Source organism: Cervus elaphus, chromosome 7, assembly GCF_910594005.1.
Source record: "Cervus elaphus chromosome 7, mCerEla1.1, whole genome shotgun sequence".
In the NCBI taxonomy this organism is placed as follows: Eukaryota; Metazoa; Chordata; class Mammalia; order Artiodactyla; family Cervidae; genus Cervus; species Cervus elaphus.
The window spans coordinates 48477868-48505458 of record NC_057821.1 but is presented as its reverse complement, the minus strand read 5'-3'; the positions used below and the strand labels follow the sequence as shown (position 1 = coordinate 48505458).

Sequence of the window (27591 nt, the reverse complement as noted above, 5' to 3'; positions counted from 1 at the left end):
TGGCCATCATTTAAAAGCCTGCTGGAGAGGGTGCAGAAAAAAGGGAACCCTTCGACACCGTTGGTGGGAATGTAAATGGCTACATCCACTATGGAGAACTGTATCAAGTTTCCTGAAAAAACTAAAAATAGAGTTATCATATGATTCTGCAACCCACTTCTGGGCATATATCCAGAGAAAACGCTAATATAAAAAGACACATGCATCCCAGTGTTCGCAGCAGCACTGTTTACAACAACCGAGACCCGCAAGCAACATGAGTCCATCGACAACGGATGGATAAGATGGTGTGTGCATACAACAGAATATTGCTTAGCCATCAAAAACGAATGAAACAATGCCATCTTCAGCAATATAGATGGACCTAGAGATTATCAAATTAAGTGAAATAATTCAGACAAAATCAAATAACCTATGACACCATTTATATATGGAATCTAAAAAATTTATACAAATGAACTAATTTATAATGCAAAACAAACAGATTCACAGACATAGAAAACAAACTCATGGCTTTCAAAGAATATAGTGGGGCGTGGTGGTGGAGAGAGAAATTAGAAGTTTGGGGTTAACATATTTGCCCTACTGCATATAAAACAGATAAACAACAAGAATCTACCATATGGCACAGGGAACTCCACTCTATACCTTATAATCTATAAGGGAAATGAACTTGAAAACAAATGTATATATTTGAGCAAACTCTAGGAGATAGTGTCAGACAGGGAAGCCTGGCATGCAGCAGTCCATGGGGTCACAGAAAGTCAGACATGACTTAGCGACTGAACACATATATACATATAACTGAATCACTTTGTTGTACACTTGAAACTAACATAGCATTGCAAATTAACTACGCTTCAATTTTAAAAATATATTTTTAAATAAACTTTTTTACAAAAAGGAAAGGAGGCCTAAGGAAGACTAAGAGACCTCGGAACCAGCAAGCACAATCAGCAGGGTAGGGGAGATGACCTCTAAGCTGCAGGTCTCGAGAATAACCAGCCCAATGGCAGCAGAAAGGTGGAGACAGCCAGGAAAAAAATGGACTTGACAGAGTAGGTCATGTGGCAAGTCTAGTGACAAAGTGATAATCAGCATGAAATTAAAGGTATTATATTCATTATCTCTTGCTGCATAACCAATTACCCCAAGACTTAGGGACTTAAAACAATAAGCATGTATTATCCTACAGTGTCCGAGGGTCAGGAATCTGGGAGCAGCTTGGTGGGGGGATCCCGGCTCAGAGCCTCTCCCGATCCTGCGGTCAAGATGTTGGCTGGGCCCGGTCAACTGCAGGCTCCACTGGGTCCATCAGTTCGACTCACTCATGGAGTTCTTGGCTGGAGGCCTCGGTTTTCTCCCCATGGATCCAGCCATGGGGCAGACAGTGTCCTCACAAAGCGGCAACTCTTTTCCCCCGAGCAAGATCCTCATGAGCAAGGTCAAGGCGGAGGCTGTGTCGCCCTCGATAATCTGGTCTAGAGAGCCATGCATCTCCCTTCCGTCACTGTCGACTTGTCAGAAGGGATCCCCTAAGTGCAGCAAGCGAAATAGGGCTTTACTTCTGAATGGACGAGCATGTGAAGGGGAGGGGATGTTGACAGTGAGGGAAGTGAGGGTGGGCATGGAGGCATCTGGAATCTTGGAAATCTCTGTAGTTTCTGCTCCATTATGCCATGAACCTAAAACTGCTCTTAAAAATAAAGCCAATTAAGCACTGGTGTGGTCGGGGCTATGAGCTAGTTCCACTCTGCCCACTCACAACCCCCAACCAGCCTGCCCACCTCCCCTCCTGGCTCATCCTCACAGTAGGGTCTTGTTCCCACGTGGCCCCTGCCCCCAAACTGACAGCCTCCCCACCTTCACCCTCCTGCCCCAGATGGTACACCCGGTACCCCGATGAACCTACACTGACCCGTCACCATCCCCCCCCAAGCCCACCGCTCCACGTCTAGATGACCCTGAAGGCCAATCTCCGGATAAAACAGGGAGTGAAATGAATTTGGTTTCCAGGGACGAGGCTGGGGCAGGTGGGGAAGGGGGAGGACCAGGAATCACGGGGTGGTGGGAGGGCTCAGGCCTGGACCCTTCGCTCCCCCAGCCCCTGGCCCTTCATCTCGCCTGCCTTCCTACCTTGAGCTCCCCATCCGACCCCCGCACACACCCTTCCTGCCCACATCCTCACAGCACTGATGGCGGGAACTCCGGACCGTAGGTGTGAGGGTCACCGTGACTACACTGTCACTCGCCAGGCAGGGGAAACTGCCTTCTGGTCCCTGCCCGGCTCCTCTCGGCCCCCACAAGAGCCGAACCTCAGAGCTTTTCATCCATTCTTGTCTCCTCCTCCTCCGGTGATCCTGCCGCCTTTCTACTGAGCAGGAGAAGTCCACTGTGGGGTCCCTGGACTTCCTGCCCAGGCTCACACCTGTCCCCCCTCCCTGCCTACTCCTGACCTTCGACCCTGACCTTTCACCTGCAAGCTGACTCCATTCAGCCTCCCCTCCCCAGGTCCCCCTCCCCAGATCCCCCTCCCTGACTCCCATCCCTCCCATGCCCCTCAGCCCCTTAGCGTCATGACCCATGTTCTCTCCGGTTAAAACCAAAACAATAACAAAGGAGAAAAGTGTTCTCCAGGCAACAGGAAGAATCGCACAAAACACTTTCACCAACGGGGCGGGGATCTGGAGCTGGCCCCCTGGGCAAGGGAAGAGGTGAGTCCACGGGGCGTGGAGGTGCAGGCAGGGCCGGAGCAGCTCGCCAGGGTGTGGCAGGGCTGGACCTGAAAAATGGACGCTCCCTGGGTCGGTCACCACCCGGGCCTTCTCGAGGCCCCGGTGACCTTCCTGCAGACACACCTTCAGAGCGACAGGACGACTCTGAGAGGACACTCCAGCAGTCTCGTCATGAGCACGGACATATCCACAGGGCGATCGCAGGCAGGCTGGGCTGTCCCCCAGCAGCGCTTGTCCTTTTCTCTTTTGGAACAGGAGATGAAAGTGAAGAGAATCTCAGGCCAGGCTCCAAGCAGAGCCAGGCAAACAGAGCCCCTCCCTCCACCCCGCGTGCTCCCCAGCTTCTGCCCCAAATTCCCTACAGGTGGCTGGCTTCACTTGCTGTTTTGGGTGCTTGCTTTCCAGCCTCCGAGAGGCTGGCTTCCGGCCCCACCTATTCCTCCTAACCAGCTCTGATGAAGGCACTAGTTAGCGCTGAATTCTTAAATCTAATGGGCTTCCCTGGTGGCTCAGATGGTAAAAAATCCACCTGCAATACAGGAGACCCAGGTTCAATCCTTGGATCGGGAAGATCCCCTGGAGAAAGGGAATGGCAACCCCCTCCAGTATTCTTGCCTGGGAAATCCCACAGACCGAGGAGCCTGCTGGGCTACAGTCCATGGCGTCGCAGAGTCGGACATGACTGAGCAGCTAACACGCGCACACACAGTGGACAGTTTATTGCTTAATAACTGTCTACAGTCTTAATTCATCACTTTGCCTTCTCGAAATCTGCTTCTTTCAGGCTTCCAAGACTCCCGTCCCCGCTCGGTTCTCACGGCATCCGTGCCCCCAGCAGCACTGTCTTCCTGCCTGGCTGCTCCTCCAACTCCCTTCCTGCCAGCTGGTCTCCTCTGTGCCCTTCCCTGGAGACACCTCCCATGAGCAGCCTGACCTTCTCCATGCCCCATCTACCCGACATGCTCCACGACCCTCCCCCATTTGCATTTCATTGTTATCTGCAGCAAGGCTCCCCAAAGGGGAGGACATCTACAGATCCAGTCCTTGAGTAACCCAGGTCCCGGCAAGAAAACCAAGCACCGTGGGAGAGTAAGAAGGGCTGCAGGAGGGACCTCCCCGGTGCTCCAGTGGTTGGGACTTTGCCTTCCAATGCAGGGGTGCAGGTTCGATCCCTAGTGGGGGAGATAGAATCCCAAACAAAACAGAAAACAGAAGCAATATTGTAACAACCTTAATAAAGACTTTAAAACTAGTTACATTACTCACTTATTCTCCTTGGAAGGAAGGTTATGACCAACCTAGACAGCATATTAAAAAGCAGAGACATTACTTTGTCAACAGAGGTCCATCTTGTCAAGGCTATGGTTTTTCCAGTAGTCACGTATTGATATGAGAGTTGGACTATAAAGAAAGCTGAGTGCTGAAAAATTTATGCTTTTGAACTGTGGTGCTGGAGAAGACTCTTGAGAGTCCCTTGGACTGCAAGGAGATCCAACCAGTCAATACTAAAGGAGATCAGTCCTGTGTGTTCATTGGAAGGACTGATGTTGAAGCTGAAACTCCAATACTTTGGCAGCCTGATGTGCAGAGGTGAGTCATTGGAAAAGACCCTGATGCTGGGAAAGATTGAAGGCAGGAGGAGAAGGGGACGACAGAGGATGAGATGGTTGGATGGCATCACCGACTCAATGGACATGAGTTTGAGTAAACTTCGGGAGCTGGTGATGGACAGGGAGGCCTGGCGTGCTGCAGTCCACGGGGTCACAAAGAGTCAGACAGGACTGAGCAACTGAACTGAACTGACATTAAAAAAAAAAAAAAAAATCCTTGCAAAAAAGTTTTTAAAAAATGAAGAAGGGCTCCAGGAGAGAGAGGGAGAAAGGGACCAGAGTGGTGCCAGTCCCAGCCTCCCAAGGACAGGGAACCAGATGGCCCAGGGCCCTCCTCGCCTGGCCCACGGGCTCCACACGAGCCCGCAAGGAAGCCCTCAGCTGTTCCCACACATATGTCACAGCCTCAGTCACACAAGTGCAGTTTTTAACTCCCTGGTACAAGCAGCATCTGTTTTCAGCCTCCAGCTTGAGGGCAGGGGAAGGGGGAGGTTCTTTCAGTCTTTTTATATGAGGAATCCATTGAACTGAACAAGGTTCCTATTTAATTAGAACAAATAAAAACCATAATTGCAAGGCAAAATAAAAACTGCACAGATGAAATAAGCATGAACGGCAGGGTCGACTGCCCCCTGCATCCTTGTAAGTGGGCATCTCTGTCTGAGTAGCAACCCCACCAACAGCTGCTTAGATACAGACCTAGAAGCACTGTGTCAAGCCGCTTATCAGGACTTGGTCACTTAGAACGTGCTAGAAATTAATGTAACAGTCTTGGCAACATGGATCCAATGAAAAAGCAAATCATTCCGGTTTAGTGACTAATAATGAAATAATAAGGTTTTACCCACTGTAAAAATGTCAACAAGCTGGGAAAATGTTAAGAGAGCAGAAAATTTGAGCCAGATGATGCAAAAAGAGAGAAAAGCAGAACTTGGGGAGAGTGCTGCTGATCTGGGGTCAGGATGGCAAGAAGTTTTCCTGCCATGTGGGAAGTGCCATCAACGGCGGATATCCACCAGGAGCCCCGAGGGGAAGCCTGAGATAGCCCTTGGGAGCTCAGGTGGATTAAGGAGAGACGCCAGCCACAGGCAGGAGGAACGTGACCCATAGGTTTGCAGCCAAGACCCAGGGGCCCCTGGCACTGGCCAGTGTCTATGCAGGGACCAGAGGTGGCCACCCAGAAATCTCTTGCATTCCTAAACACTAACAACAAAAGATGAGAAACAGAAATTAAGAAGGTGACCACAATCATAGTGTCAACAGTACAGGATGAGTGGGGCCCAACCAGCAGCTGTTGGGCTCTGTCTATCACCCATAACATGAGGAGGAAATTTAGATCCCAGCCCTGACCTCTCTTCACATCTCCAGACCCACATCTTCAACAGTCCCTTTAAAACATCCACACAGGTGTCTATAAGCATCTCTAACCCAACGGGTCCAAAACCAAAGTCTGAATCTCCTCAACAGACTTGATCCTCCTCCAGGCTTCCATTTCAATGGCCTCACCATTGTCCGCTCAGCTGCTCACACCGGAAACTGGGGAGGTCTCCGGGATTCTTCCCACCCTCTGGCCACCAGACCTTGACTCCACTCAAGAGTCCACGGCTTCCACCTGGTCCCAGCCAGCGACATCACTTGGATGTCTGTAAGCGCCTCCTGAACCATCTCCTAGCTTCTTTCCTGCCCCACCACAATAGTTCTGCCTCCACACGCAACGAGAATGACTATTTCACTGCCAATATCGGATGGCATCCGGTGGCACGGAGGATAACCCCCTGTCTCTGGAGAATGGTCCCTGGGGAACTAGCCTCTGGTCTCTGCCCACCTCTCCTTTTTCTCAGGGGCACTTGACCTGCAGCAAAAACTCTGCTTCCTGACGTCCATTCCCACCGAGTTCTCTTGCATCTGGTAGTCCATTCCAAAGAGAAATCCAATTCCTTTCCAGGCTAAAATGCAAGATGGAGTTTGGGCTTATTTCCCAAGAAGGCCAACCCCACCCCCCCGCCCCCCAGCCAATCTGGTAGCATCTTTCGCCTACTGGGAAATTCTTGAAAAGCAACTAGCTGGTCCCCAGTCATGCTCCCCGCCCCCACTCCCTCCCGCGCCGTCCAGCCGGCAGCCTCGGGTCACCGCCGCAGCTGGGCCCGGCCCCTTCGGAAGCCGAGGCTCCGGCGAGGGCAACGGATTTATGGTGCAAGGTTAGCCGGCGCGTAAACCTGGGCGTCGGCCATCACGGGCCCTGGCGTTTTTACTGCCTCCTCCTCCAAGCCCCTGCGTGGATGTGAAGCAACTGGAAGGAGGAACATCTGGTTTCACTTTTTGCATTCACCAGCACAGCTCCCAGCTGACAAAACCCTCCGTTCTTGCCAGGGTCCTGCTGGTGGCTGGTGGGCTGAATGCGCAGGCAGGGGGGCAGCTCTCTGCCAGAGAGCTCGCTTCCTTTTTTTTTTTTATTTTCTGCCTCATCTTGCAGCTAAGAAACCGCCAGCCACGAACCCAGGCTGGCCGCGGGGCCGGCTTGCCTGAGACGCCGAGGGCCACTTGTCGGGGCGGCGGGCAGGGCCCCAGGCGGGCCTTCACCAGGGGGCGTGGCCGGGCCGTGAGCGGTGGATGCTGGGACTTGTAGTCTCTGCACGCAAGATGGCGGTGGGTGAGGGCCAGCATCCCTGTCCTCTGGAGCAGGACTTCCCCAGGTAAGGCTGCCCCGTGGTGGCCAAGGGCCGCACCGGAGGAGGAAGGCACGCCGAAGATAAGAAGCCGCTCTGGTGACTTAGGTTCAGAGCCCCACCTCATGACAGAGACTTAAAGTAAAGTGAAGTCGCTCAGTCGTGTCCGACTCCTTGTGACCCCATGGACTGTAGCCTACCAGGCTCCTCCGTCCATGGGATTTTCTAGGCAAGAGTACTGGAGTTGGTTGCCATTTCCTTCTCCAGGAGATCTTCCGGACCCAGGGATTGAACCCAGGTCTCCCGCGTTGTAGGCAGATGCTTTACCAACTGAGCCTCCAGGGAATTCCCCTGACAGAGGCTTACTTCTCTTCTGATGGAGATGGCCGGTGAATGTTCAGGTTGATTTCCAGTAAAAGGGTCCAAGCAGAGCACTGCACTGGGCCCTGGGAAGATAGCCCAGGTGGCCAGATCTGTCCTTGGATCTCCGGTTCACTTTCTTCAGGATTCCAAAAGCAGACAGTCCAGACTGACATCCCACCAAGGTCCTCACAGGCTCCTCTCATGTGGAGGAAAGGGAGCACTCCTACACTGTGGGTGGGAATGTAAACTGGTGCAGCCTCTGTGGAAAACAGTGTGGTGGTTTCTCAAGAAACTAATGATAGAACTGCCATATGACCCAGCAGTGCCACTCCTGGGTATGTATCAGAAAAAAATGAAAAACTTTGAAAAGACACATACTCCCCAGTGTTCACAGCGGCATTATTTACAATGGCCAAGATATGGAAGCAACCTAAGTGTCCAGCAACAGATGAATGAAGAAGATGTGATATCTAATGGAATACTCAGTTCAGTTCAGTTAGGTTCAGTCGCTCAGTCATGTCCGATTCTTTGCAACCGCATGAATCGCAGCACGCCAGGCCTCCCTATCCATCACCAACTCCTGGAGTTTACTCAAACTCATGTCCATCAAGTCGGTGATGCCATCCAGCCATCTCATTCTCTGTCGTCCCCTTCTCCTCCTGCCCCTAATCAGGGGCAGCATCAGGGTCTTTTCCAATGAGTCAGCTCTTCTCATGAGGTGGCCAAAGTATTGGAGTTTCAGCTTCAGCCTCAGTCCTTCCAATGAACACCCAGGACTGATCTCCTTTAGGATGGACTGGTTGGATCTCCTTGTTCAACCATAAAAATGAATGAAATTTTGCCATTTGCAGCAATATAGGTAGACTTGGAGGGTATTATGCTAAGTGAGATAAGTCAGAGAAAGATAAATACCGTATGATATCACACATAGAATCTAAAAAATAACAAACTAGTACAATGAAAAGAAAGCAGACTCACAGATACAGAGAACAAACTAGAGGTTACCAGTGGGAAGAGAGAAGGAGGGAGGGGAAAGATAAGGCTAGCGGATTAAAAGGTACAAACCACTGGGTGTAAAATAAACTATCAGAGCAAAGGCAGTGACTTCTCGAGGACTTCAGTCCCTGACCTTACTCTCCTTCTCCCTCTCTCCACCCCTCTGCCTCCACTGCAACCCTCCCTCAAGCAGTAAAACAACTTTTCTAAACTTCCATTTACTTCCCTCTTCCATTAGAGCCAACCTTCTTGAAAGGACTGTCAGCACAGTTTATATCCACTTCCTCTCCTTCCAGATATTCTCTCCTTGACCCAATCCAACCTGACTTCCACTCACTCCACTGATACTCTTTAGCCAACCACAGCCAGCCTTCATATCACCAAATCCAGCCAACTTCCCAGCTCCTCTGCTGTGTGTGATACAGGAACCCACTCTCTCCTCTTGGCTCCCTCAGGACAGCTTCTGCATCTTCTTCCCCTCTCTGATCCCCCTTCTGGGTCTGCTTTACCAGATTATCATCCTCTACACAAACCCCACATGAAGGAGCGCCTCAGAACACTACCTGGGCCCTTCACTCCCTTTATTTTATGCCGTTTGCTGGGTGAGCTTGTCTACAACCATGGTTTTCATACTCACAACCCCAGATCAACACCACAGACCCAGGTGCATCCCAGCCTCTTTGAAATATCCATTTCATGTCCCAAAGGCGTCTCACATCTAAGACATCCTGGACTCTCCTATTCCTCCTCCACATCACATCCCCCACCACCCCCATCCCCCCTTTATTAAGTCCCAACTCAGTCTAAGTGCAGTTTCCAGGTCACGTTGACTCTACAAACTTCAAGTCTGTCACATCTGTGCCTTACTCCATGTGCTTTAGGGCCAGATTATGACCCCTTTCCTTGCTCACATGTTAAGAACATCACAAAAGTGTTACAGGAAAGAGCCATTTTTTACTCCATGTTGGATCTGTTTCTTTGACTCTAACCTTTGCTTTTGATTACTTTTGTTATTATCCATCATACACAAAGACCTGCCTGAGGGAACCTTGCCCCTCTGCCTAATTGTTAAACTAAAGTGCCTTTGTTCAGCTCACTGAAAGACAATCTGACCCTGCTCACCTGTGAATGACTACAAAGAAGAAGAAATGAACACATCCCTTCCCCCAGGATGGCTCTTCCAGGAGATTTTTGCAAGATGAAAGGCCTTTATACTTTGTTTTTTCAACTCCTCGCCTCCTCTGTTCTATAAAAGAAACTGGCGTCCAGAAACTGACAAGATGGTTATTTTGAGACATTAATCTGCCATCTTCTCAGTCAGCCAGCTTTCCGAATAAAGGCATGCTCCTTGCCTCAATACCTTGTCTCTGATTCATTGGTCTGTCATGTGGTGAGCAGAGTGAGCTTGGACTCTAACAAAGGGATACTGAAATTATGTTCACGAATTCTCTTCCTCCCCAAGGTGGGGCCTAATTCCTTTACCTTTGAATATGGGCTGGACTTATTGACATTCCAGCAAACTAAATGTGCCTGCAGGGATGGTACAAGGCCATTTCTCAAACGACATACCAGCGTCCCCATCAGCTCTGGTTGCCATAACCAAATACTGCAGAATGGGGGGTTCAAACCACAAACATTTATTTCTCACAGTTCTGGAAGCTGACAAGTCCAACATCAAGGTGTCTGCAGATTCAGTGTTTAATGAGAGCCTGCTTTCTGGCTTGTAAAAGCTGTTTTCTCCTGGTGTCCTCATGTGGCAGAGATAGCAAGGGCTCTGGTTGCTTCCTCATCTCAGAAAGGCACCAACTCCATCAGATTGGGGCCCCACCCTCATGACCTCATTTACCCCTGATTATCTTCCACGGTCTCCATCTCCAAATACATTGAGAGTTGGGGTTTCAATGTGTGAAGCTGGGGAGAGGGGACAAAATATGCAGTTCATAACAGACACTTTGGCCTCACTCTCCCAGGTCACCCATTCTGGAGTGACCCTGCAGGCAGCATGCTCACAAAGCCTGTGGCAAGGTTGACAGGGAGAGGAACTGACCATCTGCCAATGACAAGCACCAACTTGGCGGCCGTGAAAGCTAGCCACCTTGGCCTTCCAATATTGTAGCCTCAGCCAGCATCTTCATGGCAACCTCATGGGAGACCCCAAGCCAGAACCTCTCAGCTGAGCAGCTCCAGAAATCCTGACCCAAAGAAAAATATCCCCCTGTATTCTAAGCTGCTGTGTTTTGAAGTGATTTATGTTTCAGCAGAGATAAATAAGCCCTTCATCCCTATCCCCTGATAACAGCCAAAGCCCTATTTTCAAAATGTAAGTATGATATGTCATTCCCTTACTTAACATTTTTTATGGTTTTCAGAACCTCCCAGAGAACAGTGAAACTGATGGTAATGGCATTCAAGCTTCTTCAGAACCCAGTCTCATCACTCAAGGGCTCCTACAGGCCAGAGTGATTTCATATCTGATGCCCCTCCACCAGAAACCCTCCTTGAAGTGGTAGATAACACTCCTGAGGTTTGTATGTACCTTTATCAACACACATTAACATTTGCTTGTCCATCACCCATGCTGGCCTAGGGAGGCTTGTCTTTCATCTGCCACCCCAGCACAAGAGCGGTACTCAGCCCATGGGAACCATTCAATAAGTAATTTTGATGTGAAAGAGAACAAAATGAATACAAAACAAAAATCATCTTGAACTATCTGACTTCCAGAGCAGCCACTAGGACTTCCCTGGTGGTACAGTGGATAGGCGTCCACCTGCCAGTGTGGAGGAAACAGGTTCAATCCCTGGTCTGGGAAGATCCACATGCCACAGAGCAACTAAGCCCAAGCACCACAACTCCTGAAGCCTGTGTGCAAAGAGCCTGTGCTCTGCAACAAGAGAAGCCACCGCAATGAGAATCCTGCGCATTGCAACAAGGAGTAGTCTCGGCTTGTCCGCAACTAAAAACAAAACAAAACTGCACACAGCAATGAAGAACCAGCAGAGTTAATAAATAAATCTAAAACTAAAGAGCAAACACCAACTGAATTAAAGAGCATTGTTCCCTGAGGCCTTCTCTATTGACTCATCTAGACAACCCAATCTTTTCTGGAGTCTCTAAGCCGGTTTCTAGAGGCTGAAAGCTTCTGAAACAAACTTGGACAGTTTTTGCATTTCCCTTTGGCCGGCAGGTGGAAGAGCCCATCTTATGCTCCTTGCTCCCCTGTCCCACCCTAGTCATGGCCCCTGATATCCAAGGCCTTCCTTCAGGTGGACCTGACAGCTGACTGCCATTTGAAACTGTTCATGAACCTGGAACACGAGATTTCAGGTCGAGTGTGTGTTCGGGGCTGTGCCTGTGAGAGGTGAGGATGGGTGGGTCTGAAGGAAGCATTTGCTGGAACCACAGTGGTTCGCTGGGATGTTATGATGGGCATGGACCTGGAGATCATTTAGATGCAAAAGCAATTTGTGGGGGAGGAAAAGTGAGTGGCATTTTGGACTGTTGGTCTGAGTGATCCATTTTTCTTTTTTTTTTTCATTTTTCATATATGTTAGGAAATATCAGTCTTAGTCACCCTTATGGAAAAAAATACTTGTGAGTCGGCATGCCTGGAGCTCTTTCAGAAGGTCATTAAGACCAGTGGTTGCTTCACCAAGGTGAGGGCCCTAGGGTTTTATACTCAGAAAAGGATCTGAATCCCTCCCCCTGGCTGACAAGGGTCCGCAGAGCTGCCTGGTGGTCCAGACTACCCACTCTGGGCTCTCCTCTTAATCAGCCCCAGCCCCCTCCCCACCTGGGTCTGTTCCCCGGGCCTTCCCTCCGTTTCTCCAAGGTGCTGGGCAACCTTAGGTCTCCTCCTCCGCTCAACAGGCTGGTTCCTCCCAGCTGGTCAGTCCCGCGTGGCAGGATCACCTCCTGGGAAGTTTTCCCCAGGGAACCCTCTTTCCCAGGGAACTCCTCCCTCTGAGTAAGCCAGGCTGGAACCAGGAATTTGAATTGGGTAAAGGAATGCAGATAACAACAGCTAAGAGAGCACTTGGAGCTCCCGTTTCCCAGACCAGAACTCATGCCTACTGGGCCGTGGCCGTGGAGGTGGGAGGGGTGAGGAGCCCTCTGTTTTTGCTTTCAGCTCTTTGTGTGAAATGAGTGTCTTCAGGGTTTGCTCCACCAAGGAAACTGTTAGGAAAAAAATCCAAAATATCTGGTTTCATTATCATGTTAATGGTTTATTTTTATCCTCAAAAATTTGCCTGGTTGCCTTTCATTAAGAAAAACCTGAAAGATGTTACTGGCTTAAGCATCAGCAGCTATTAATACCTCTGCTGGTCCACAGCTGCCTCACAGCTGCTGGGGGGTGGCTTTGTGCGCTGGTGGGAAAGGGAGGTGAGTGGCCGGGTGGGTCTCCTGTCAAGGGCAAACCTCTAGGGAAGGTCGTGGAGGGAGTGCTCAGCTGCTCACTCACAGAAGCAGGCTCTCTGAGGACACCCTTTCTGGAAGCAGACTTGCAGTCAGGCACACCCAAGGTCCCCTGCTACAGTGATGGGATCTGGATCTCCCATCACCAAGGCCAGGGTGGTGCTCGCTGCTGGAGCCTTCACCTTACAGCAGACCGCTGCGTGCTCTAAATGTGCCCCCTCTGCCCGCTCCATTACAAATGCCTCTTCTAGATGCAGTCCACAGCTAGACAAGGAAGTGCGGTCGTCAGCCATGACACCTCCCAGGCTGCCCCATCCAGGGGTGGCACCAGTGGTGCGCTGGGTGACCGCTCTACCAGGCCGGGGAATGGTGATTGTGTTTGCAATTCCTGTGCTGAAAACACATCTTCCACGGCCAAGCAGCTAGCAAAATGTCTGAACGTTTAAAACGAGCTCCAGAGACTTCACGTAACACACCACCGCCAAACGCCTACATGTGAGCCCATCTTAGGGACAGGCTCCCCCACAGCCCCTAAGAAAATAAAGACCAGAACTCTTTCTAGAAGAAATCTGAAATAGTACATCACAGCCTGGATTGGAGTGAACAGTCATGAAAAATCAACCATTGGCACTGTGAGCAAACCAGTCCATGATACGAGAAGTTTTTTGCATGGCTAGTCTTGCTTCTAGTAGGGCGCTGAGTGGGAGGGACTTTCTGGAGGACCAGGAGCTTGTTCCCTAAAGTTCTTTGCCCTCCAGCCTAGTAAGAAAGTGCTCGATTCACAGGGAAGCTCCATTATCTTAACAGATGGAGAGCAGCCCTTAGCGAGGGAATTAACCAGGCTGAGCCACGCTTTCATAGAAGAGAGATCAAAGCCAGAGGCAAACCTGACCCAGATAAACCACCAGGACTGAAACCCATTGCGTTTGGCAGATGCAAATAGTCTCATCTAGTCTGAACTGGGAGGCAAAGCCCTGTGCAGACTTACCTGTCCCCTGAGTCTCAGCCACAGACTTGGACCTGCCCCAGGGAAACTGGAAATCTCAAGGCGAAGCCTGTGCAGAAAGAGCGGTCGGACGTGGATGCCCCACCTTGCCCTGCCCCAGCGAAGCTGATCGCCTCCCATCACAGCCAGTGGGGTAGAAAAGACAAAACTGCCTCATCTCAAAGAAAAGGTCAGCAAAGGGCTCAAGTCCTGATGTCCCAGCCCTGTGAGGAAATGTCTCTGCACACCAACTCCTCCTTGTCATCTGGGAAAAAAAAAAAAAAGGGCAAAAAGTCAATATTCTGCACCTATATGCTACATAGAGGAAAATAATGAATCTGTTGGCTCGTAGATTTATTGCACAAGCATTTTGTGAACCCTTATTATGTGCCATTAACTGTGCAAAGTGCAGAGAATTACAAAAGTTAAGGGCAGAGTCTGAGCTCTCCTTCAGAACTCCTCTCTGTGGCTAGTGAGAAAATTCATGATGAGCACATGGATGTATCTGAGCAGAGCATTAGCTGTATTAGCTTTCTGGCGAGCAGACCATAAACAAATGTTTGTTAAATAATGATTTAATTCACTTAATGAGGGATTAAACAACTGGATGAATTGGGCAGTGAAAAGATGCGTCTGCCTTTGAGCACAGCGTCTAAGATTTGAGAAGTGGTACGGCACACGCTTCACTACAAGTGTCTAAGAGAGAAATGTTCTTGGGATGCAGGTGGAAAATTCCTTTCAAGGAAGGAAACAGAGTGCTCAGGAGCAGTGTCCCAGCCCTCCTCAGTGCAAATGAGTGAGTGCAGATGGGCGCGAAAGGTCAGGACACTTGGGAATAAAAAGGAAAACACCCTGTGCATTTTCATCACATATCCTTGTTTAGCTGAAGATATGAAGACATATAAGATATATATATGTATACACACACACCATATTTATATATGTGTGTGTGTGTGAGTGTGTGTGTGTGCATGCTCAGTCATTTCCAACTCTTTGTGACCCCATGGACTGTAACTCACCAGGCTCTTCTGTCCATGGAATTTTCCAGCAAGAATACTAGAGTGGGTTGCCAGTTTCTACTTCCTGACCCAGGGATTGAACCCACATCTCTTGCATCACCTGAAGATATATAGATATATGGGCTACAGTCCATGGGTCGTAAAGAGTCAGACACGACAGAGCAACTGAACACACACACACACACATACACCATATACTACATACATATTTATACTACATAATATATATCATATACTATATGTATATATACTATGCAGTATATGCATACATACAGTATATCATATACTGTATAATATACATCATACACTATATATCATATACTATTTATATACCATGTACTATATATAAATCATATACTATAACATAGGTACACACAGTTGACCCTTGGACAATGCGGGTCTAGGGACACCCACCCCCCGTGCAGATAAATAATCTTATATAACTTACACTCAGCCCTTCATATATGTCATCCCTCCAGTACCCTGGGTCTGCATCCAAGGATTCAACTAGTTTCAGATCATGTAATACTGTAATATTTACAGTTGAAAAAAAATCTACATATAAGTTGACTCACACAGTTCAAATTCATGTTGTTCAAGAGTCAGCTGGGGAAAAAAAAGAGTCAGCTGGATACCATATGCTATATACATATACCATATACTATATATGTATGTATATATACACTATGTACTCTATATGTACCACATACTGTATAAATACCATATACCCTGATGGCTCAGACGGTAAAGAATCTGCCTGCAACGTGGGAGACCTGGTCGACTCCTGGGTTGGGAAGATCCCCAGAGGAGGGCATGGCAATCCACGCCGGTATTCTTGCCGGAGAATCCCCTGGACAGAGGAGCCTGGCGGGCTGCAGCCCACGGGGTCGCAAAGAGTCAGACAGGACTGGGCGACCAAGCACAGAACATGTGTATACTATGTACTGTGTGCTCAGTCGCTCAGCCACGTCTGACTCCTTGTGACCCCGTGAGCTGTAGCCTGCCAGGCTCCTCTGTCCAGGGGATTCTCCGGGCAAGAATACTGGAGTAGGCCATTTCCTTCTCCAATTATGTACTATATGTAAACTGTAAATATTTACATGGTAGTATATATAAGGGCAGTGCAGGCACCGACTACTTCCAGACCACGAGAACACTGGTTTAAAGTGACTTTAAATTCTGCACATCAGTATCCTGACATAAGCACTTGGATTCTGAAAGAACCTCCCAGGAATATGAAGGAAAGCACTGAGACACCCGGTGTCTGATGGGCCCTCACGTCAGCTTGACCCTCATTGCCTGCAGTGAGTCCAATTACAGCAAATCAGATTTCCCTTCGTTGCATCTGATGGAGGGAGCCTCTCTGCCAATGGGAGCTGGGCCAAGAGGGAGGGGAGAGCCCTGGAGTGCAGGCCGCCGGCAGTGGGGACCAGACCAAACTGGGACCCAGAGGCCCCCTCCTGCCCCCACCACCAGCCCCCTCTCCAGCGCCCCTCGTCTGCAGCTGTCCAGGGTTCCTCTCACAGAGTCAGCATCTTCATTTAAGAATCAACCACACGTGTAGAGTGTGTGGCTTTCATAACTGATCTTTAAAAGGACCAAAACTATCAGGTACAGTCCTAGAAAAATAGTTGAAATCTAGTTTTAAAGCAGAGTCTCTTTTATCTCTATGTTAACTCTTTCTGTCTTGGTCGCTGTCTGTAACACACACACACACACACGCATACCTTCTCCCACAAGGATGTTCTTTGCTGACCCAGCCCCCAGGAACACCGCACTCCTCGTGGAGACAAACAGGAGAGTCCTTTCAGCCCCCAGGGTCCTGCAGCCCCTGACTTGGGGGCCAGGGTGCAGGATGGCGGGGACAAGGGACAGCCACAGTCACAGGCACCCGTGTGGCATCAGGCATGGAGGCCAGTCCTGCCTCCACGTGGGGCGAGCCCTGCCAAGCCTCCTCTCTCATTTCAAGGTCACAATACTAGATGATGAAAGAGTGGAAAAGCACTGCCCAGAAAATGGGCCACGGGGACTTTCCTCCAGGTGAGGAAGGAGAGAACCATCGGGCAGTGAGATCCCGCTGAGAGGGACAATGGGGACTCGGGGTGTGGGTCCCTGCAAGGGACAAGACACGATGCGGAGACAACGGGGAGATGGGACGATCTGAGAGTTATTTCTGAGGCGTTTTTATGTAGGACAGATTCTATCACAAACATTTGTGTGTTTCATAAGAACCAAATACTTTTCTATCATGTTTCCTGGCAGCTATGATTTTTTTTCCCTTGCAAATTCAGGTGGGACAAATGTTCTCATAAAATAAACATCTCCCTGTCTTTAAAAACCACTGATAAATAGTTCAGGCAAATGAATCCTTGCCTCTCCTCAAAAATTATGGGAGGACTGTTATTCTGGAGCAACAAATAGAATCAGCTCCTCAGGTGCCCTGAGGGAACAGAGGACCCAACTGTCCAAGGTTTTTACACCTAAATGATGACATGGATCTCCCTGGATCTGAGACTCAAAGGAAACACTTTGTCTACGACGTGGTAGTAACCATACTTCAAGTCTTAACTTAAAAAATAAGTAACCACAAAAATAAAATTACTGTGTAAAAGGAACACTTAAAAAAAAAAAAAACCCAAGCCACACTAACTAACTTGAAAAATATCTTGGGGGGAGTCTTAACTTTTTCCAAGACTATAGCAAGTGGTTTAAAGCAAAACCAGATCCATAGGAATTCTCAGAGGGGGTCCTGGACACTTGGACTTTATTTCCAACACAATTGATTCACAGACAGGTCAGCGAAAAGGTCACCGCATAACGGGATCACAACCAGGATGTAAAATGTCCAGAGGAGACAGAGGGCCAGAAATAAGAGTCGAAGAGTATAGAAGCTTTTCTAGCCTCTTAGAGATTGATGGCCGCATCTCTGTCTTCCGCCCACTCTAAAGATGAAGGCGTCTCCTCACCTAACAGTACTCCCAGCCTCTGCTCTTGGTTCCAGCCTTGGAAACCAGTCCTGCAAGTTTCCCAGCCTCCAGTCACCTCTGAACGTCTGAACTGCGGGCTGCTTTCCCCCCAGCCGACCCGCGGGGCACCGGCCAGGCTGTGTGCCGCGGTCAGAGGTGGACCTCACGGCCCGCACGGACCACCGGCCGCTCCTAGAGGCACCGAGGCCCCTGCGGCCACACAGGCCTGAGTCGGGGGGGCACCTAGCCCTGCCCAGAACAGCTCGCAGCTCACCAGCCGAGCTGAAGGCCTCACATCTCAGCTGGAGCTTTTCGGCTCTGGTTTTCCCTCCTGGTTATTTATCTTCCCGCCACCTTCAGGCAGGTCACACCCTGCGGTGCTGTGGCTCTCTGCTCTGTGAAACGGGCGATTACTACCAACGTCCCGGGGCGGACGATGACTCATCCTGGGTGTTTCCAGCCCAGGGATGGCAGAGGGACACCAAGGCCACGGGGGGGCCCCCCTCCGCCTCACGCCGGGGGACCAGAGGCAGGGACCAGAGGAGCAGAGGATGGGGGGCCAGGACCTGCCAGGCCCAGCCTGGGCGGCGCTGCAGCCCTGCCCGAGGTGGGGGGCCTCCTCCTGCCCCCGCCCCAGCGCAGTCAGCGACCCAGCATCCTGGCCCTGCCTGGAACCTGCACAAAGGCGGTCTGGGGGGGTTGGGGGGCGGCGGGGGCTGTCCCAGACATCCGCAAACAGCTGCTGCCAGATGACATAGAGTATCCAGTACCTTCTGCTTAAATACCTTTTTCTTAATTATGAAATAATTAGAAGATGTGCTACCAGATGACATAGAGTATCCAGTGCCTTCTGGTTAAATGCATTCTTCTGAATTATGAAATAAAAGATGTAGAAAAACACAGAAACAAGTAACCCACCAATTACTTTTACATTTTGCCATATTTGCTTCAGATCTTTCCTTAAAGGGGGGGAAGAAAACCACAAAGGTTATCACTCTGCTGACGACAGGGCCGCTCCCTGGAGGGACCTGGGAGCCACAGAGGCTGGAAGGATTAAGGCAGCCTCAGCGCCAGGCGGGCGGCCCCTCCCCACCGCTCGGACGCACGCCGCGCCGGGGCTTTCCTGCTGCGGACTCATTATCTCCTTGAGGCTCAGCTGTCCAGGCAGGAGTTCCCGGCTCCTCTCGCGTCCTGAGGACCCACCGCGGCTGACCCGCCCCGCCCCCGTTCCCCCCACCTTCCCCCTCGCCCCCTGAGCCCCGCCCACCCCTCCACGCCCCTTCTCCCTGAGTGTCCACAGGCACCCTCTGGCTCCAATTCCACACCCTAAGCGTTTCTATGAATATAGGCTTTGTGAGCTGTTTATGCATGTGACATGAATCCCACGGGGAACCAGAGCAAGCATCGAGGTCGGTCGTTGTCCTTGCTTGCCTTGGGTGGTCTCCCTCAAACTCTCCCTGCAGCCTAGCTGTTGAGAACGGGGAGCGGTGGGCAGACCCCGGGGATCCACGCGGGTCAGAGGAAAGGGGAGGCCTGGATGCGGCCCACAGCCAGGCCCCCGGAGCCAGGGCCTGGCCCTGCAAGGAGCGGAGGCTGGGGCCTCCCTGGCCACTTTTCCTGATGCGCCAGGTCACTGATTTTTCCCAGCTCTGGTGTGGAAACACCCCAGGGCTGTCTGTGGAGCCCTTGCAACTGTAGGCTTCTGAAAATAAAAGGAACAGCAGCCAGCACTCCTGCTTCTGCAGGGCTGAGAGCGCGGGGGAGCCCCAAGGGGCAGGATGCCGCCTGCAGCTCCAGGAGGTCGGAGAGGCTGCTGGCCGCGAGGGCAGGCGGCCACGCCCCTTCCCTCCTAGCAACCGCCTTCTCGGCCCTGAGAAATACCAGCCTTGCTTCTGGGCTCACCGAGCTGCCTTACCCACACGGCTCGGAGGCCCCCCGGCTGTGCCTGCTCGTGACAGCTGTTCCCTCCACTTTCCGGAGGAGGAAATGGACTCTGAGGGAACAAAACAGGATCAGGAACGGAACCGGGCCGGTCTCTCCCTCTGGCTCGCTCCCTGTTAATTGACGAGCACAGGCACACACAGGCTCCGGGGCTGGACAGGCCCGCGCATCCCCTGCTAAGGACGTTTGCCTCACCTACCTGTTGCCCACCCATGGTTTGGTTGGCCGGTGGGCAGGGCTGTGTTTGAGGAAACACTGACTTTTCAAGGCCATCCTCCCTAACCCCTGCTCCGTTTTTGTCTCTTCTGGGCGGCTGGCAGGATGGAGCCCCTGGAGGTGAGCGCAGTTTCTGGAAGCCCAGGAACTCCCACAGTGGACTCAGCCAGGGTGTGCCCCTGCACACCCCCAGAAGAGAGGCAGAAGGAGTGGGAGGAGGCCTGGCATTCCCAGCGACCTGCCAGCCTCCCACGGCAACCGGAGATTGTGGGGAGAAAGGCCACAGCCTCTGCTTTCCTGGGCCGGGACCAGGTCCCTGCCCATCCAGACCACCAAGCCCACCCGGGCCACCGGGCAGAGAAAAGGGGCTGGGGAAGGAGGGAGCAGCCCTTATCAGACCTCAGGAGAAACAGCCACCTTAGCGGAGAGGTTTTCACACTTAAAAAGGGAAGGAGGTTGTGTGAAAATTGTATAAATCTTAATTAAGGACTTCCCTGGTGGCTCAGACGGTAAAGCGTGTGCCTACAATGTGGGAGACACAGGTTTAATCCCTAGGTCGGGAAGATCTCCTGGAGAAGGAAATGGCAACCCACTCCAGTACTCTTGCCTGGAAAATCCCATGGAGGGAGGAACCTGGTAGGCTAGCTACAGTCCATGGGGTCTCAAAGAATCAGACACCACTGAGCAACTTCACTTTCATTTTCACTTTAATTATGCTGAATTGGTTCACAATGCTTTTCAGGTCTACTCTATCCTACTTCCCTGTATATTCATTTTATTAATGTTTGCGAGTTTGATATTGAAACTTCAATGAAAGGTTTATCCAGTGAAAAAAATAATTGTGATATATAATGGAACTATATGTAACTTGGTTCTGTATTTTCCAAGTCTCTTGTAAATGTTATCATATTTTCATAATTTAAAAAATAAAAAAAGAAGAGAAAAAGGGAGGGAGGGAGGAAAGCAGGAAGCAGATTCGCTGATAACTAAGCTACCCCAGAAGGACCACATGGGGACTTCTACTTCCCAAGAGTGACGAGGATGTCACGTTGCTTTCAGTGGTGCTCAGTACTTCCACGCTGTGAAACCACCAACCTTCATCTCCGGAACTCTTTGTATCATTCCAAACAGAAGCTCTGTATCCATTAAACAGCATCCCCCCATCCTCCGGCCCCTCGTAACCTTCATTCCACTTTCTGTCTCTATGAAGCTGACAATTCCAGGGGCAAGTGGAACCATCAATAATTCATCCTTTGTGTCTGGCTTGTTCACTCAGCATAATGTCTGTAAGATCCATCCACATCATACCATCTGTCAGAATTTTCTTCCTTTTTAAGGCTGAATCATATTCCGTCATATTATATGCACATTTTGCTTGTCCATTCATCTGTTGTTGGACATTTGGGTTGCCTCCACCGCTTGTGAAGAAAGCTTCTATGGCCATGTGTGTGCAAATATTCTTCAATGCATATGTGTATGTGCTCAGTCTTCCCTGACTCTTTGTGACCCCATGGACTGTAGCCCACCAGGCTCCTTGGTCATGGGATTTCCCAGTCAAGAATACTGGAGTGGATTGCTATTTCCTTCTCCAAGGGATCTTCCCAACCCAGGGATTGAACCTGAGTGTCCTGTGTCTCCTGCATTCTTTACCACTGAGCCACCTAAAATATTCTTCAATACTCTGCTTTTAATTGCCAGAAGTGAAATTCCTGGGGTCACATGGCAACTATTACTAATTTTTCAAAAAACCACCATACTGTTTTCCATAGCAGCTGCACCATTTTACATTCCCACCAGCGATGCACAAGGGTTTCACTTTCTCCACATCCTCACCAACCCTAGTTAATTTCTTTTTTAATAGCTGTCATCCTAACGATTGCGAGGTAGTAGCTCATTTTGGTTTTGATTTTCATCTCCTTAGTGATTAGTGATATTGAGCGTTGTTTCGTGTGCCTTTTGGTCGTTTCTATATCTTCTATTGTGGAGACAGAAATGGCAACCCACTCCAGTATTCTTGCCTGGAGAATTCCATGGACAGAGGAGCCTGGAAAGCTGCAGTCCATGGGGTTGCATAGAGATGGACTCAACTGAGTGGCTAACACATATCTTCTATGGAGAATCATCTGCTTTTATTTTTTTAATGTGGTCACTATGTAAAGTTATGTATGTGGCTCCCATATTATTTCTATTGGATAACACCTGTCTAGAAGGAATAAAGGCACATCTACTACCGCATAGGAAATTTTTGACAATGAAAGGAACCTTGATATTTAAAATGTAGGAAACCTAGTTTCAGTGTGTTAAAGAATCTTTAAGTTTCTTTTCAGTGATGGCATTGTATGTTCTCTTCCTCTCTCTGCTCAAAGAACTTAAACTGGAGCTCTCACTTAAAACATGTCAGGAGTTACTCACCTACAAGGAGGAGGCCCCTACATACAACATGAAACATCCAAAGATCCAGGAGCCCATTTGCCTCTGTAGAGTTCATGGCTCTGGGATGGGGAGTCCTGGTTGCCAGAGCTTGCTGATGACGTGAACTGAGGGGAGAAAGCATCTGTGTCTGAAAATTCGGTCGGTAAAATACTGCATCTTCTGAGGGAAGGATGACTAGGGCTGGGGCTAGAAAAGGTGGTCTCTGTGGAAACCTCAACACTTCTGGTACCTTCCAATGACAGAGACTAATCCTTTTCTGAGAGAGACTAGACGCCATCAGGATCCAGTCTCTTGTTCTTCCTGGTGGAAACTGCAAGCTTTTAGCACTGGAAGGAATGCATTGCTTGATTGTATCAAGACAAGCCAGCCCCACCCACAGAGGCTGCTACCAACCCATCCCTGGGTATCATAAATTGTATCTAGAAGAAGACAACCATCTCTCCCCGCCTTTGAACAGCAATAAGACAAGAACAGGCTCCAAGATACTGCTAGTCTTCATAAATTTTCCTATTTTCCCTGAGGAAATAGCATTGCTATTCCAGATTTCCTTCCCCTTATCTTACTAAAAATCTCACAGAGCCATGTCCCACCCATCAGGAAGTGGTTGAGCCCACAAATACTGTGGCCCTGTGACTTAATTTAAAAGGGAGAAAAAGGAACAAGAAATTCTGCGGGAAAAGCAAGAACTCTGCTGAGGCCTCTTCTTTGTTCTTTCTAAGGGGAATAAGCTTCAAGCATGTATGCCTTGGACCGTAGTTGGTAATGCTGCTTTAAAGGAAAATGAGAGCAGTATTTTGATGCCAGAGAGCCAAGCAGAGGACAGGCAAGAACTGTCATTGTCGTTCGGTCACTAAATCGCGTCCAACTCTTTGCGACCCCATGGACTGCGGTGTGCCAGGCTCCTCTGTCCTCCACCATCTCCTGGGGTTTGCTAAAATTATGTCCATGGAGTCAGGGATGCCATGTAACCATCTCACCCTCTATTGCCCCCTTCTCCTTTTTCCCTCAGTCTTTCCCAGCATCAGGGCCTTTTCCAGTGAGTCAGCACTTCACATCATGTGGCCAAAGTACTGGAGCTTATTGGCAAGAATTAAAAATCATACTAATCCAGTAGAACCTGGCCCCCTACTGTGAAAAGCTAATGTACAGAATAGTACTAAACAGAAGATAACTGAACATGTGGGAGGAAAATGCTGCGTAAATATAAGGCGTTACAGTCTGCATGAATGTTCTTTACTACCTAGAGTTATATAAGTTCAGGGAGGTTTGATATCTGGGTAACAACGGCAGACGTGTTTGTGTATATCTCTGTGTGCATATGTGTATTATGTGCATATGTGTATTGTGCGTGTGGGTCTAACTTCATAATCATGGTCCTCTTAGGTACCACGTGCCTTCTCCATCCTTCCTTCCAGAAAAGGAACAGCATCACCACTAGCAGCTCAGGTCTGGGGAACCTTCAGGCCTCTGTCTGTGGTTCCCCCGAGTCACCGCACCAAGCGCGCGTGGAGGCCCTAGAACCGCATCCCCCAGCACCCGTCGCAGCCCAGGCCTGAAGCAGGTGTGGCAGCAACACAGGGGGCTTGTTTTTCGGGGTCAGTTCAGTTCAGTTGCTCAGTCGTGTCCGACCCTTTGCGACCCCATGAACCGCAGCACGCCAGGCCTCCCTGTCCATCACCAGCTCCCGGAGCTTGCTCAAACTCATGTCCATCAGGTCGGTGATTCCATCCAACCATCTCATCCTCTGTCGTCCCCTTCTCTTCCCAACTTCAGTCTTTCCCAGCATCAGGGTCTTTTCCAATGAGGCAGCTCTTTGCATCAGGTGGCCAAAGTATTGGAGCTTCAGCTTCAGCATCAATCCTTCCAATGAACATTCAGGATTGATTTCCTTTAGGATGGACTGGTTGGGTCTCCTTGCAGTCCAAGGGACTCTCAAGAGTCTTCTCCAACACCACAGTTCAAAAGCATCAATTCTTTGGTGCTCAGCTTTTTTTTTGGTCCAACTCTTGCATCCATACGTGACTACTGGAAAAACCATAGCTTTGACTAGACAGACCGTTGTCGGCAAAGCAATGTCTTTGCTTTTTAGTATGCTGTCTAGGTTGGTCATAACTTTTCTTCCAAGGAGCAAACATCTTTTACTTTCATGGCTGCAGTCACTATCTGCAGTGATTTTGGAGCCGCCCCAAAAATAAAGGGGTCAGATTGGTGCATTTCTAGCCTCGGGCTCTGGGTAAATGTGTGGATTTCATTTTTCGGTCATATGGTGTTCAGCTCCTCAGCATCCAAGGCAGGCCCCTGCACGCTGTCCACCTACAGCCTTTCTCGTCTCCTCTCTCGGCTCCTCTCTCGGCTCTTTGGGCTCTTTGCGGAGGCTGGAGGTGAGAGGAGAGGGGAGGAATGAGGAGGGAAGGGGAGGAGGGTTGGGGAGGAGGGGGGATGTTTTGCAGCGTTTCCGGCTCTTCCCCAGAGCCACTTTCCAGGCACATCAAATTCCTCCCGTCCCTCCCCGGCTGCCCTGCCCTAGAGCTGGGAATCAGCCTTGTTTACATGGCTCATTATGCTCGCTTTGCAGTTGCTATAGCAACCACCAGGGGTCAGTTTATAGAAGAAGAGGAAGTTCACTTTTGGGGAGTTAGCTTTCCAGCTCCTGTGCAGAGCAGGGCTGAAAACAAAGACCCAGACACCGGGGAGGAAACACATGGAAAAGTCTCCTAAGAGCAGAAGCATCCTTCAGAGCCTCAGACTGCACTCAGCGCTCTTTCTTCTTTGCTCTGAAAGCTGTTCTAGAATCGCCAATAGGAGCATGGAGGTCTTATCCCTGCATCTCCCAGATATTCCTCTTCCCCCTCTGCGCACCCCCCTGCCTTGCCCTGGAGGCAGTCGTTAGGAGTTAAGAGAACAAGGGCAGCTGCCAGGGTTCATTTAAAGTGATAACTTCATTAATATAATGTATTCACCGAGCATCAGGAAGATCTTTACAGGCTGTTATTATTCCGTCTTTCCCACGGCAGGGGAGGCAGCCGCCACTGGAACAGGGCGCCCATCTCGAGGTCCAAGCCGCACAGAGCGGAGCCCCCCACTGCAGGGAACATGCAGGGACCCTCCCATGATGCCCGGCCGTGAGAATGTTCCAGCTCGAGCCCGACTGGCCAACCTGGGTTAGCAAACTAAGAAGTAGAGGATACCCGGTTAAGTCTGATTTTCAGATCAACAATGAAATGGGTTTTTACAAGCCTATCCCATGCAACCTTCGGGATGTCCACAGAGTAAGTCAGACTTTACCTGTGAGCGTGTGCATGACAGCTGTGTCCCCTGAGCCACCTGGGAAGCCCCAAACTTAGCCCAACCCTATTCAAACCCTCCTCCTCTGCTCTGCTGCCGTCCCCAAATAAAAAGACAACAGAGGAATCCCCTCGCTATGGCAAATCATGTGCCAGATCAAAGTTTAGGATGATCTGACCCTTGGACTAGCTTGCCGATCGTGAAAAAATGAAAAGGAGTGATTTGCCCAGGTGCAAATGGTAAACCAGAGGCCAGTCAGCTCACCCCCTGGCAGGAAAGGCCCCTTGAATGATCCCTCAGATCCAAACCAGCTCAGGGGCCAGATGGCTAAAGAGAAGAGACTCGGGGCTGATCTTACAGAGGCATCACTTCAACTTTCTCACAAGCAGTGAGAGTCAGCTTTCTAAACAGCACTGACTCTTGTTTCCAGGACAGGAAAGACATTTCTCTTTTTGGCCACGCTATGTAGCCTGCAGAATCTTAGCTGCCCAACCAGGGATTGATCCCTGCAGTGGAAGTGTGGAGTCTTAACCACTAGACAGCCGGGGAAGTCCCAGGAGAAACATTTTCAATGCCCCTTTTTTTCCCCAGGGATAAATGATATTGGTTTCCAAATATTCCGCTGGGAAAGTCTGAGTGCAGAAGATGCTTGAGGAGCCGGTATGCCATCTCGGTCCCTTTGGTCCTCTGTGGTTTTGCTGCCTGGGCCCCGTGTTCACAGGGAGGAAATGACATTGGCTTTATCAGCGTCACCCTCTGCCCAGCATGCCTTCAGCTAAGGTTCTGCTGCTTAGTCACCAACCGAAGACTGGCCTGATGAAAGTTGTGCCGACTTCCTGTAGAGCTTGTAGAAAACCGGACCAATTATTACAATGCTGTACCTGTGGGAGTTTTGCATCTGTTTTGACCCTAAATCCGACGAACCTAAAACCTAAGGCAAATAAGTCAAGAAACATAAACAGACATGAAAACAAAGCAAATAGTAGCAACGATTCTTTCCGCAAGGCACTGCCAAGTCAGACGGTAAGGCTCCCACAGTTCAAACCCAAGACAAGTAATTACAGGAAGGCTGTCAAGATAAACATCACAGACAATAAAAACATTCTCACCTGTTACTAACTCTAAAAAAATCTCAATACGGTTTTTGCCCAGACTGAGAAAGCTGAATGCTTCAACCGAGTTCTAATTCTGTCTCTACTGAATGTGGCTCCGGGAACATCTGTGGACAGTCTGCGACTGAGCTTCCCACGGGCAAAATGCAGGCCCTGGGACAGTGTTAATGCTCTTTGTCTCACTGAAGGGGTATTGTGAGAATGTCTATAAATCACTCTTGAGTTCTTCAGACAAAAGGCAGGAAGCATGATATGTGATTATTTGTTCTATTTCCTTAAAAAAAAATTTAGTAAATATTTTGGGCTTGCCGGGTGGCTTAGTCATGAAGAATCTGCCTGCCAGTGTAGAAGACGCAGGAGATGTGGGTTTGATCCCTGGGGTCAGGAAGATGCCCTGGAGAAGGGAATGGCAACCCACTCCAGTGTTCTTGCCTGGAGAATTCCATGGACAGAGGAGCCTGGCGGGCTACAGTCCATGCAGTCACAGAGTCAGACATGACTGAGCATGCAGGCTGCAAATATTTTAATAATTTTGAATATATGTTTGTTACATTGAAATATCTGGAAAAGTGAAAGAAAATGTATAGGTTTGCATATACCAGAAAATTACCTCAATTCTCTCCTCATTTTGTGTTTAGAATCTTAGAATTACAATATAAATGGTATATATAGGGTATGATTAAAGTTCACAATAGAAATATAAACTAAAATTGCATTCTTATTTGTTTGTGCTATTCACTTTTTAGATAAGTAACTTGATTTAGGAGTTTATTAATTGGTTAGTTTTGTTTAAAGCACATTGAAAGGACTTCAGTTTTGAAAGCCTAGTTTCATTTATATTTTTAAAA

General features: G+C 49.6%; 1 protein-coding gene across 2 annotated transcripts; it reads right to left on the bottom strand.

Moving 5' to 3' along the window:
- Positions 1 to 833: 833 nt before the first annotated feature.
- LOC122697629 lies at positions 834 to 16739 on the bottom strand. Of its 2 annotated transcripts, none has more exons than XM_043908604.1 (3): positions 16518 to 16739; positions 13878 to 14036; positions 834 to 2978 (listed from the first exon to the last, which is right to left on the bottom strand). In XM_043908604.1, exons 2-3 carry the CDS (start codon positions 14034 to 14036, stop codon positions 2133 to 2135), a joined length of 1005 nt encoding a protein of 334 aa, XP_043764539.1. In that variant the 5' UTR covers positions 16518 to 16739; the 3' UTR covers positions 834 to 2132. The 2 variants fall into 2 exon arrangements, with proteins under 2 accessions (XP_043764539.1, XP_043764540.1); XM_043908605.1 differs by lacking the exon at positions 16518 to 16739 and adding an exon at positions 15239 to 15375.
- Between the last annotated feature and the right edge of the window lie 10852 nt (positions 16740 to 27591).

Excerpts from the sequence above, each read along its gene's own strand:
- LOC122697629 (XM_043908604.1), bottom strand. The coding sequence starts at position 14,036 with ATGACAAGGAGGAGTTGGTGTGCAGAGACATTTCCTCACAGGGCTGGG. Across the intron at positions 2,979-13,877 it reads CTTCGCTGGGGCAGGGCAAG|AGAAAAGGACAAGCGCTGCT; the intron begins GTGGGGCATCCA and ends CTGTTCCAAAAG.